The sequence below is a fragment of the Zonotrichia albicollis genome, chromosome 4 (assembly GCF_047830755.1).
Source record: "Zonotrichia albicollis isolate bZonAlb1 chromosome 4, bZonAlb1.hap1, whole genome shotgun sequence".
In the NCBI taxonomy this organism is placed as follows: Eukaryota; Metazoa; Chordata; class Aves; order Passeriformes; family Passerellidae; genus Zonotrichia; species Zonotrichia albicollis.
This window is the reverse complement of record NC_133822.1, coordinates 14,579,942-14,592,309: the sequence shown is the minus strand read 5'-3', so window position 1 is coordinate 14,592,309 and position 12,368 is coordinate 14,579,942. Positions and strand designations below refer to the sequence as shown.

Sequence of the window (12,368 nt, the reverse complement as noted above, 5' to 3'; positions counted from 1 at the left end):
GGCAGGGAAGAGAGCTCAGAAATGCTGGCTCTCTACCCCTTGTTTTCTGTCCATTGTATCTGGAGAGCTGTTCATGGCCCAGGCTGCAGGCAGAGCAGCTCCAGCTGGTGGGATATGGACAGGCCACATATACAGGAAATCAGAGCCTTGAAAAGGCACCTAATGTGCTTTGGTTTTGCTCTTGTGGCCCCACAGAGAAGAAGAGTTGACATGTCCTTGAAGGCCATGCCTGTTTTATAGCACAAAAAGTGCCATGAGCTGCTCTGTGACTCAGAGGCCAGTGCATGACACAGCTCAGGTCTGTACCACCAGGACTGGGCCCATGGTCAGACACTGATTTATTAACACAGCCATGCCAGTTGTATGGAATCGTGTGTCAATACCATGTCTGTAGAGCCCCTCCTTGGCATCAAGGGACTGCAGTAAGGCAGAGATTCCCTCTCTTGATGTTCACAGCTTTTTAACTGGCTCCTGGATAATCTGCTGCCTCCCTCACAGCAGTCACCTCAGTAACAAAAGAAGGAATTGCCCCAAGAGAGTGTTTCCATTTGTGTGAAGCTGAGTGTCATCCCACACCACTGCAATTCTCCAAGTGGATGCAGCTGATCATGAGATTCAAAGAAGGATTTTTAAAAGAAGAATTTATTGCATACAGCAGGGACCTATGACATGCAGGTTGGAGCAGTTGTTTTGAACAGTGCACCAGCATCTATGTGGTGGTGAGATATGCAGAAATACAGAACTTTCCATTGTTTCTCAATATTTACTCAGCTGTAATTGGAAGGGAAATTTGACACTGCACACCATTCCAGTTCATTCTTCTGAAGTTCTTGTCAACTATAATTAATAGCCTATTAATTAATATGGCAGGCAATCCAGCCTTGCAAGGGAGTGGTTCTAGCTGCTAGCACCTGTAGTGCCAGTGTAATGATGTGCAGATCATAGCTAGCTCACCATGAAATTAGCACACAAACTGTATTAGGTATTTGTTTATAAATACAAGTGAGCTGTCAGCATTTGGTATTTTTTCCCAGTGTTCCCAGCTCGCCCACTGTGACACAGTACCTTCATTAACGAAGTAACGGAAAGACCTGGGATCAGAATCACGATCTTGACATTCAATCCTGAAGCCATTAATATTGGTCCCAACAGCTAAATCGACTGGGATTTGAAGTGAGAAGAAATTGGGTGAACAAACTGGTTCTTCATCATTTACTTCCAAGACATTCACAGTTACCTGGAAGAAAAGAGCAATAGCAAGCTGAAGCTGCTTCAGTGTGCCAGGACAGAATTTTGCTAATTTCAGAAACTATTTGCTTTTGCCCATTTTGTTCTTTTGATCAACAACAGTTGAAGAGCACTGAAGTCCCCTTCCAGCCTAGCTCCTGCCAGAAAATGTCTGTGATCATTTGTCCTTCAATTCTTCTTGTGATCAACATTTCTTCTGGAACAAGTTCCGTAACCTGAGCCATCTTCCAAAAGTGAAGGCTTTTCAAGCTGATATGTCTCTTTGAGCAATCTGAATTGTGTTATAGTGAAAATGAGAAATAATAATAGTACCACAGAATCATTAAACTCCCTTCCAAAACTCTCAGTTTACCTCACAATCATTAGTTATGCTTCTTAGCATATTTAATAACCATTTAGAGTATGATCCATGGAAGGAAAAGTGTTTATAGACTGTTCCCAGTGAGAGAGAAATGCTGGTAATGGCATCCTTCATGGGTAGGAGCACCCTGAGTAGAACCAGGTGTGTTTGATGTCACCTGGGATTAGTTAGCTAAAAGAAAAAGGTTACCCTTACCAAAGTTCTTTCTTGTAATGTCTGTTTGTCAGGCAACAGATAAGCTTGACATTGGCAAAAGCTTCTGAGGCTGTTTTCATTAATTGTCACCTTACAACATTATAGATGACAAAGAGATTAAATACCTCCTCGATAGCAACTCTATGGGTGGTGCTTGGCTGGAATGAAGAGCAAGCCTACTACCTGTGTCACCCCCAAGAGATGTGTAAAAATCAAATGTAAAGCAGTCATGAGGGAGAAACTGTGAAAAGAAGTCAAAAGGAGCCTGTCTGTGAGGGACACTGGGATTCTTTGAAAAAAGTTACGATAAAATACTTTTGTGGATGTAGCATCTGTGCTTTTTCTTATGAATAAAATAGGTCTGGGCAGAAAACCTAAGTGCAACCCTGCTATTAAAGCCACATCCTCTCTGTACCACTCCATAAAAACACAGCTCTGCAACACAATTCTCACGTTACTTTGGACACTTTGCAAGGAAAAAAATGACAAACAAAATCAGAAGTATGTTTGAGGGCCAAGGGACACTACAGAGACTCCAAAAAGAGTTTACCACTAAGCATGGCTACAATTAAATTGTGCTACCTGGCCTCAAGACCCTGTCCTTTTTCTATTTTCTAGTACCTCTGTAGCCATAAAGAATAACTTAAATTGTCTAGGGCACAGAAAACAACTTCACTGTCCAGGTAAAATAAGAAAAAAAAGTCTGAGAAGTGAACAACAGAGTCAAAAATATTGAAATATTATTTTATCCTTTTTGTGAGAAATAAACCAAGACTGAGTAAACAACACCTCTTTCATCTGAGTAATATATAATTGGGCAGGGTTACACTTGGCTTTTACAGAAAGTGCTTTGCCCAGTGTCTTACTGTTCTTGCTAGGAAGAAGAGAGAAAGATGTAGGTAAAGGTGAAGTAGTAGAGTGGATTTACTCACTGATGCTGTTGTAGACTTCTGTTGGTCTGAGGCCTGTACTGTGAAAATATGTTTCTGAGTTGTTTCATAGTCTAACCTAGCTAAAATCCTCACATCTCCTTTCGTTTGGCTGATCCAGAAGATATTTGTGTAATCCCTGGTGCCAGCTCCAGCTACAATGGAGTAAGTGATGACACTGGGTGGCCAGTCCTCATCTGTGGCATGCACTCTTCCAATGCTGGATCCAACTTAGAGACAAAAAAATCCATATTTCATTAACATTTAAAGTAATACAAGGCACAGATGAACCTGAACTAAAGATTTGGTTAGAGTTTTTCACCCAAGAAAAATAAAGCAATGGTATGATAAGCACTATTTCCCTTGGTGTGATATGGCTGCCCTGTACACAGGCTGCTAACAATAAATGCCAAAACACAGGAATGTATAGGGCCTCAGCAGAAGTGCTCCATGGCTGGGCCAAGGGAGTCCTCACTCATCTGTGTCAGTCTGTAAAGGTTTCTGTGCACCACCACAGTCCCTCTAAAAGGCTAATTTAGCACGAGCAGAAAGACAGTCTAAAACAAGACATCCGAGTTCAGTTCCTGGCACTGCCACAGATTTCTTGTGAAATTGCTGAATTTGTCTCTGTCTCAGCTCCCATCTGTACAATTGGAGTTTTTGCCAGTTTAGTCTATTTAAGGGTAGTAGGTGGTTGCATGGTGGAGACCCTATTTGAACTGGAACTTTGAGCCATTTGCCTCATCTACATATATGAAAATTCATTTGGAGCAAAAAAGCATTTAACAACATGGCACATTGTTTCTATCATTTAGGTGCTACTTACTGTACCTTTAGTAATTTCTGAAACACTAAATACATAAGATAGATTACGGAACTCTGGAAAAAATTCATTCACTGGCTTTATCCTGATGTAAATGTAGATGATATCTGGAAATATAAGAGAAGATTAATCATAAGATTAAATCATATTTAAGTATGGCTGTGAAATTTTCTCATGCATATATTCAAAATACATATGGTATTCCTCTCTCCATGAGAGGAATACAGCATAGAAAACTATCAAAAGAAATGTAAAAGGGATACTTGCTTGAGTAGTTAGGGTGGGCAATATCTTGCACCCTGACAGTCAAAGTATAAACTTCAACTCCTGGATTAGCTGGGTTGTCTAGATCAATAGTTCCAGTCATCTAAAAAGAAAGGAACATAATCATATTTGTACCTCCATACATTAAATCACAGTACACATGATGACAATTACTCTTTTCAACATTCTGTAAGTATGGTTTGCCCCTTAGGTATATAGAACTCTTCTATAGTTAACAAAGACTAATAACAAAGACTAATAGTCAATTCCAGGATGGAATTCCAGGCTTTTTCTACATGCTTACACTTCTGCCCACAAATTTTCTTCCCCTTTAGAGCAGGAAGTTTAATCATTTGGATGATAAGGTCTTGGCCTTTTACCTAGTCAATGCAAAGCTTGTGTAATGAGCTGGCTGTTTGTGCTGCCCTTCCTTGGCTCAACAAGGATCTGCAACTGCTAACAGTGATAGCTTGAGCTATCACCTGAGCTCATGCCTGCAGACACTAAAAAAAGGTATCAGGTCCAGCCACGAGTGTTTTCTCAGGAACCAAGTTGTTATTAAATGGTGGCTCACAGAGATTTAAATCCTAATCTTCTGAGCTCTCTATCTTGCTGTGGAAGCCTCATAAACTTTGGGGCAGTGGGTCTAGCACAGAGGCATCCCCTGCTGGCTGTCTCTTCAGGGAGGTTCCTGGAGGAACAGGTTGCTTGGTGTAGTCTGTTACATTGCACATACACAGGGATCAAAGGCTTGACAACAATCTTATCCTGTGCAGGAAGGAAAATGCTTTTTATGTTGGCAGATGAAGCAGCTAAGAGCGTTCTTATTGACAAGGAAACCTCAGTTCTAAAATTAAAGTAAACCATACAAAATCACTTTACTGCTCCTGTAGCACTCTTGACTTTTAGACAGAATGCCTATTTTCTGTTGTTTCCTTTATTCTGCAGTTGCCCACAGGGGTTTTTTAAAGCAAAAAAACAACCACCATTGCACATGTCCAGGAACTGGTGGGGTTCTGGCCAATGCCAGTTTGCCAGCAGCTATCAGCATAAGGAATCCATATTTTGACATGCAAAATCACAGAAGTGCAAATCCCACCACACTTTTGTGAAAATTTGCCACTCAAAGTGATTTTACAATTCTGACCAGTTACTGAGTGTGAGATTTCTCAAGTATTTAAATTCTTCATGCTGAATAGCAAGGATCTTCCACAGTCTGTCATGAGTTAATGGGTATGAAATGGCATCAAATTTCTCTGTTTATCCATATCAAAGTTGGTGCTTCACACTCCTTAAAAAAGAATTTTTTTTAATCATATCTAGCACATTTATTTAAAACTGAAGAAAACACTCTCTGTTCACTAAATTCTGTAGAATCCTTAGAAAGCATCCTATCTATGGGTATATAGTTCACAACCAGTCAAAACAGTCATTCTCCACATCACACCTACTGTGAAATGGATTAAAGTAATTTTTTTTTCTTGTACAGTAAATTTAAAAAATCCCTTTTAATATTTCATAAGTTGACTTCTCTAATGGGGTAATCTAACATAAAGACACAAATGACTGACCACAAGTCTTCCAGTGGAATCCAGAGTAAAGTAATTGCTTCCAAAACCAGATAATCCAGTGAAAATAAATTGGTTGTTTGATGGATCAGCATCAATATCTTTACAGTAATTTCTAAGATCAACATGAAATGTCCCAGGAGCGGTATTTTCATTTACTTCTTTCCTGTTTAAAACAAACACATTTCCCGTCAAAGCAACTCATGTTTCTGCTTTTGAACTCTTCATATATCACAGGCCGAAACATTGATTTACTTTTTAAATTAAATCCTAGATCTAAATATGCAACCATGGAGGAAGCAGCCCAGACAGTGACCCATACATTGTGACGGACAGCAGCCCTGTAGGATGGGCAGGCTGGTGATAAATGTCCACTGGAGCCTCCATCTGTAGGTCTGGGGCTGTGCCCTCGTCTGCACACAGACCTGGGGCAGCAAGGCAGCACCAAGGCAAGGAACAGACTCCATACCTGAAGGAAGAAGGATTGCATTCTGGGGGGTTGTCATTGACATCCTCAATAACAATGGTGATCTCCATCTCTCTGGCATGGCCGCTGCTGGGGCTGTCCTCCGCCCGCACCACCAGCGAGATGTTGGGATGGAGCCGCAGCGGAAGCGCATCCCGGTCGATCCTCCCGGCCACCTGCAGCTCTCCAGTCGCTGCCAGAGCAGCCAGGAGTCAGACATTCGCCATGGGGGGAAGCAACAAACAGTCATGGTGTATATGCAGGAGAGCAGGACAGATCAACAGAAAGGTAGCAGAATTAAAACAAGCCTTCTGTTCTGTGCAAATCCTGGCGGGTTTAGTTACTTTTTTAAGTGATTCAAAATGGTTCTGAACATTCTGGGTAAGATTAATGGCTAGATACCATTGCTGAAAAATACACCTAGGGGGCCTCAACAGAGGGTTTGTAAAGCATTTAGGTCTCCCTTGCTCTCAATCTTCTAGTGCAAGCCAGAGTGGGGTGCATTCACAGAGTATCAAGGACAACAAGCTGCTGATGCCTGTGCTGTCCTGGCTCCCTAGCTAGTGAAACAGCTTCTCTTTCCACTGGTATCATTCAAGCATCTGTCAGCACATCCAAATTTACTCACAGACCAACAGAGCTGCGACAGACTGTGCAAGTGCCCTGGTCAGCCACTCACTTAATACTTTTTTTCACTTCTGTTAGCCTCTGTCAGAAATAGGAGATTTTTATGGTACAGTACTATTCCCAGAGCACAAAGGAGTTAAAAAACAGTGCACACATCCTCTGCATTTTGGAGTGCAATGAGGAGGAAGGTGGCAACACAAGGCCAAAGGGCATAGGGAATCCAAAGCATTTATGGATCATCCTGATCCCCCACAGCACTGTGTTGTGTGGCACTTCTTACAACTGTGATAAACAGATCCAAAGCAATAGCAGACAAGGAGCAAAGCTGTCACTGAATGCCAGCCCTGGAGGAAAAACCCCTGGGGAATGGATGTACAGACCCCAGAGAGCATGAAGAAGATGGAATCACCATGAGAAAGAGACTCCTTTGAGGAGGCTCATGAATGGAACAATGAACTTGAGGTGTAGATTTGCTGTGCGCCTCAGTGCTAGAGAGGATTTCAGACAGGAGGGAGGACATCGCCGTCTAACTACCTGCAGACATTTCAGGAGCCCCAGAAGGGTCACTGCAGCCCTCAGATTAAAAATAAGTCAGCAATCTTACTTCCGCTCAAGGAACCATCATCCTCCAGCCACAAGTCAGTATTTGTCAAGAAGTCACCTTTGGTCTACTTTCTTCAAGATAGATTATCAAGTCTTGGCCAGCTGACCAAAGAATTGCACTTTCTTATAAGGGACTGAGCATTCCTTATTGCTATAGGGAGCCACTAAATAAAATAAGTCTATTTAAAACTAAGGTAATTTCTCTGATAGACAGTCTTTTTTTATTTTATTTTTCAGATGTCAGAAGTCACATTTTTGTTTGTCTGACCTGGATTTATGGAAAAACGTCTGTCAGATGACTGGATGCTGTAGAAAAGTCTGCTGGGAGAATCTCCATCATCAGGATCTCTAGCTGTTATATTGGCAACACTGGTGCCTGGGCTTTGCTCCTCTGGAATCCGGTATATTCTTTGTTTTCTACAAGATAAAATTCAGCAAAGAATGCATCTTGTTTGTAAGGGCAGCTGATTACAGACTTAGCTGAGAAGCCAACTGCAGCAGCAGAGCCATGGCTGGGCTGCTGGGCTCAGAGATGGCTATTTGCATGTCTGGATAAATATCCCATCCACGGGTTCTGCCAGATGGACATGCAGCAGTACTGAATTGGCATGTGGTCATAGCACAGCCACACAAGTAATTATTCTTCCTCTGCAACTTTTCCACAGTAAAAGCAATTTGACTTTCACAGGATGATGGAAGCTGCACAGGTAGGAGGCCATTAAGTCATGTCATCCATCTCGCTAAAGAGCCACCAGCTCATAGAGCCATTTCCTTTAATTCCCTCATTTTGCAAGAGAAAAGCAAAAATTACAATAAGTTATGTAGTTAATCATCTTTTGGAATGAGTGCTGGAGCCTTCTGGAGGGCAACAGTATTACAGAAAAACTGAATTGTTGCTGCAGTAGGCCAAGGCAGGAAGGAGCACTCTTCTGGGTGCCTAACAGATGAACATGCCTCACACATGCCCAGCAGCATCTGTCCATCTGATGCATTTTGCATTGGGAAAATGGTTCTCTACTGGTGCTGGTTGGTATACCAGTGCTCCTAAATTTCCCATGAATTGAGTTTTTATTGGTCAAATATGGCCTGGCAGGCAATTGTGCAGGATTGCTTACAGTGGTTGCAGTTTGATGTTCACACAGGTACTCAGGTGGACAATTTCAGTACTTGTACCACATGTGAAAATAGGCATGGGCCAGGACAAAAATGGTGCAAGGAATTTCAGAAGACTGATTGATATTACTGAAACACACACGAACTCACACGCATCTCCTAATTCTAGAACTCAAAGGGAGCTGAAGGTCCTCAAGAGTTCAAAAAAAAACATTAGAAGTGTGTTTCAAGACTAAATACTTTTTTCACTTTTAAAACATGCTATGCTACCACTTAGGTAATTGCCTGCTCTGTAGTTCCCAGAAAAGGAAGACACGAGTCCTTTGCTTTTCTCTGAAGACACACATCATGGAGCACTCAGCAATTGGAGCAGAGAATTGCAGAGACAGAACAGAAGATCCCATGTCTCAAGATCTCCACTTGCAATTTTAAAAATGGTTATGGAGACACACTGTCTTCAACTGTTCTGTCAGTTCATATGAAAAGAGACAAGCATACAGGAGAGAAATCACAGAGGATTTTCCCAGTAAAAACACCTAACTTACCAGAAGCCAGAAGAAAACAAGGAGGTTATGAAGCCTGCTGTGTCAGTTATTCATGAAGTTTCTAGTCTTGGCATTGAGTCCCTTCCTTCCTTATTGTCCTGCTGCTTCCAGAGTCACGCAGAAGGAAACAGATCCCACTCACTCCCACAGCTCTAAGTGGTTTTGGCCCAAGGTAGGAAACTCCCCAGGCCCCCTGGGACCCCAACTCCAACCTCTCTGTGAACAGCAAACTCACCCCAGCTCCACCCTCACAGCCTTACCAACCCTTCTGCACCCTGGTTGTTATCCCATCCCTACTAGATATTTTGGGAAGAAATGGGGCATTATTGGGCACACCCCCATAGCACAAAGCACCAGTACAGCTGGGGAGGAGCTGGGGCCACTTCCTACACAGCTGTGTCTGGGATGTGTCCTGCTGTCCATCTGTCTGCCACCTGCCAGTGACTTTGTACAGGATGGCTCTAGCAGACCTTTTAGTCACTGCCATGTAATTGCAAAGGAAGCATATGCTTGTTTTCTTGTCTTCTCCTTTGTTTTCCTGACTCCACAAGTTTTCCACTGATTTTAACAGCAACAATTCCAAAAGGATGAATGCCAATGTAGTCTTGTGAACACCAAAACCAGATGTGTGTGCAAATACTATGGGAACAATTAAAAAGACTCTTTGAAACTCTGTTATTGACAGCTACAATTGGGGTAAAATAAAGAAGTTTTGCTAACTCCTCGAGTTTCCCCAGCTCTTACCCAGCACTGATTATTACAATGTCAGGCAGTACTCAGCCCCAGCATGCAGCTCTCATTGTAGCAGGGGACAGGCCATACATGTGCATAATAAGGACAGATCATCAAGTGCAATTTAATCTAAAGTTCTTTACAAACTGAGCTGCTCTTTTTGATCTGTAGTGCCAATATAGAAGGGAGAAGATTCAAACCAATACCAGACTCTTTTTGTGCTACATGAGTCTTAAGTGTTACAGATTCTCAAGTCACTGCAGTTTTCGCTAATTCAAGCAAGTAGATAAATATTTAAAAGAGCTCTTTTAGCATTCCAGACACAAGGATAAATACACAAAAATGGCAACATTAGGAGGGAATAATCAGTCTAGAACACAATGTGCAGACATGGGCACTGGGAAGAAGATTCCTTATGATGCCTTAAGTTTCAGCTTTCATATTTTCCAGATACTGCATTAGTATATAAATCTGAACTTCATATAAAGTGTTAGCAAGTTCTCTTCACAGTTCAATTAGACAAAACAATCCTTCTTCAGCTTGAGAACTAAGGACACCATTGCAGCTTCATGCCCCAAAAGGATAAAAAACAGGGAACTGGGGAGAGCAATCTGGGAGGATGGGACTTCATAACCTGAAGGTGTAATTGGACAATGAACCCCAATATGTAAATGGAATGAAACCTCTAAAAGTGTGAAAACTCATGACTGGTTGTCCATCTTGGGTGTAGCCTTGGCTGAGCTCTTGTACTGCCCAAGGTGTATCCTCTGAAGGCTTTTTAATGAATACCCACTTTATTCCTTTAACTCTGCCTAGTCTCTGTTCTAGGCAGCCTCCCAAGGCATCACTCCTGCTTGCAGAAGTACAGTAACATGGAATGAGTTATTAATGTTCTTGTTTATTGCAGACATGAGGTTCAAGTATTAAGTAGGTAGCAAAAAAAAAAATCTACATCAACAGCAACAACACTTCATGCCTATTTCTAACATTTAATTCTTTTGTTTCTTCAGATTCTTCACCCCTTTATCCACCAAGGTCCAGATCATTGGCCTCAGCCCAGGAACCATGCGTTGCTCTAAGTAGAGACAACACCCAGAAGATTGTTCCAAACAAGTGGTGGAACCTCCTGGCATGATGGCCCCAGGTGCTATCCTGTCTCCACTTTTGCAGAGATGGCAGGAGAAGAGCCATCATAAATATTCTCACCAGGGACCTTGTGGAGTCTGACAATCAGGAGACACAATGACAGTGCCTTAAATCCCATCAGTGTCTCATCAGTGACATAGATAAATCAACAACTGTTAGTCAGATCAACTGTAGTAATTGTCAAGCTCCTGCTTCAGGAACAACCATCCATTGTGCTTTCCAGAGCAAAACAGCCTGCTTGTAGCACATGCATATTTGTTCCCATTTTTCTAAATTCTTAATATATCCTGACTCCATTAGCCTTCAAAAGCTATTTCTGACTTGTGTGTTATGACACAATTTCCTGCTTATGACACAGTAAGAGACAACAACGTTTCAAAGATCACCAGGATTGTTTACAAGTGTGTCTGGGAAGAGAAGACTGATCAAAAGGGAGACCTTTTTATGTCTAGACATTTCTGCATGAATAACACAATTATGGTGAAATGCACACCTGCATAAGGAGAGAACCCTATATGATTGTATTCACACCGGGTGAAATCAACCTCCTCGTCTGAACTTGTCCATGAATCTTTGCATAGCTTTAACCTCTGTAAATGCTAACAAGTAAAACAAGCTTGTTTGGCTGTTCTTAGTGTAAAGACAGAGCCTGGAAAACTTTCAACTATTAAGAATACAAATAAGAATAAATGAGTGACATCAGGACAAAGCTTTCCAGTATAAGAATAGGAATTATAGCAAAACTAAAATACTTTTTTCAGTCATATTTTGTTGTCATATGTTAAACCCTCCCACTGGTGCCAAAGCAGTAAACCTGAGAAAACCCCTACATTTTGAGAGCAAGGGAAAATTTTTACTCACGTGGTAAAGTAAGGCCTTTCATCATTGATGTTAATTATATTTATATTCACTGTTCTAGTTGAGTTGAGTCCATCTGGATCTGTCACTGTTATATTTAAGAAGTAACTGTTAAACAAGAAAAACAGAACAAGAATCATTCTGTGTATGTCAGAAAACATTTCTCTGGATACTATAAGCTAATAGGCCGTGGGAATAAAATACATTCTCACCTGTGTGGATCTTTCTCATAATCAAATTCTTTTGTGGAAAAAATGGCTCCACTTTCACTGATTGAGAATGGTGCTGTTGCAGGGAGCAGTAAATACTGAAATGGAGAGAACAAGAAATTAGTCTTTTTACCTTTAAACATCTCTCCATTCATTCCTTGCATTGTAGAACAGGGAAAGTTATGGAGGGTCGTGCACCAGAAAAATAACCTGCAAAAGCCTCTGAGCAGATCTGCCCAAGGGTGTAACAACATTTCTTTATTTGCACTTCCTATGCCTCAGATGTGTCAGGGGTTAGAGGGCACGTGGAACTCACTGCCATTGCTTTCACACACGAAGCAGAGCTAAACCCCCACAGCTCTGCCTCCCTCCTCACCAGCTCAGCTTCACTGGGCAAAGGCCGAGCACAGACTTCAAGCTAATTGCTTTAATGAATAGCACTAAACATTGAAGCAGCATCTTCAGGTTCAGTTCTTGAATGTACTGTATTTTATAAAGCCTAAATAAATAAAGCAAAGATACAACATAATTCTTAGCTAAATGCAGTTACTTTCCCCAGCTACCAATGTATCTTTCCCCACAAGTTTTTCTGAATACCAAGAGTATTTTCAGATCAGCCAACATATTTTCATAAGGTAGGTGACAGTTTGTCCTGGGATTGTCTAAAAGCTGATATTCATT

The 12,368-nt window shown here is 41.5% G+C and overlaps 1 protein-coding gene and 1 long non-coding RNA gene across 2 annotated transcripts in view; one reads left to right on the top strand and one right to left on the bottom strand.

The window, feature by feature from the left end:
• Positions 1 to 12,338, top strand: part of LOC113458704 (uncharacterized) — a 31,369-nt gene extending 19,031 nt beyond the window's left edge. Inside the window, exons 2-3 of the long non-coding RNA XR_003379212.2 lie at positions 7,322 to 7,485; positions 10,485 to 12,338. This is a non-coding gene — a long non-coding RNA (uncharacterized LOC113458704). The remainder of the gene's footprint in view (positions 1 to 7,321; positions 7,486 to 10,484) is intronic.
• The window catches only part of CDHR3 (cadherin related family member 3), a 49,679-nt gene that overhangs the window by 4,683 nt on the left and 32,628 nt on the right, over positions 1 to 12,368 (bottom strand). Inside the window, exons 5-13 of the mRNA XM_074538866.1 lie at positions 11,691 to 11,785; positions 11,482 to 11,586; positions 7,353 to 7,501; positions 5,858 to 6,047; positions 5,392 to 5,554; positions 3,824 to 3,923; positions 3,565 to 3,663; positions 2,737 to 2,963; positions 1,066 to 1,237 (exon numbers count right to left, since the gene is read on the bottom strand). Of these exons, the coding sequence (XP_074394967.1) occupies positions 1,066 to 1,237; positions 2,737 to 2,963; positions 3,565 to 3,663; positions 3,824 to 3,923; positions 5,392 to 5,554; positions 5,858 to 6,047; positions 7,353 to 7,501; positions 11,482 to 11,586; positions 11,691 to 11,785 (1,300 nt within the window). The remainder of the gene's footprint in view (positions 1 to 1,065; positions 1,238 to 2,736; positions 2,964 to 3,564; positions 3,664 to 3,823; positions 3,924 to 5,391; positions 5,555 to 5,857; positions 6,048 to 7,352; positions 7,502 to 11,481; positions 11,587 to 11,690; positions 11,786 to 12,368) is intronic.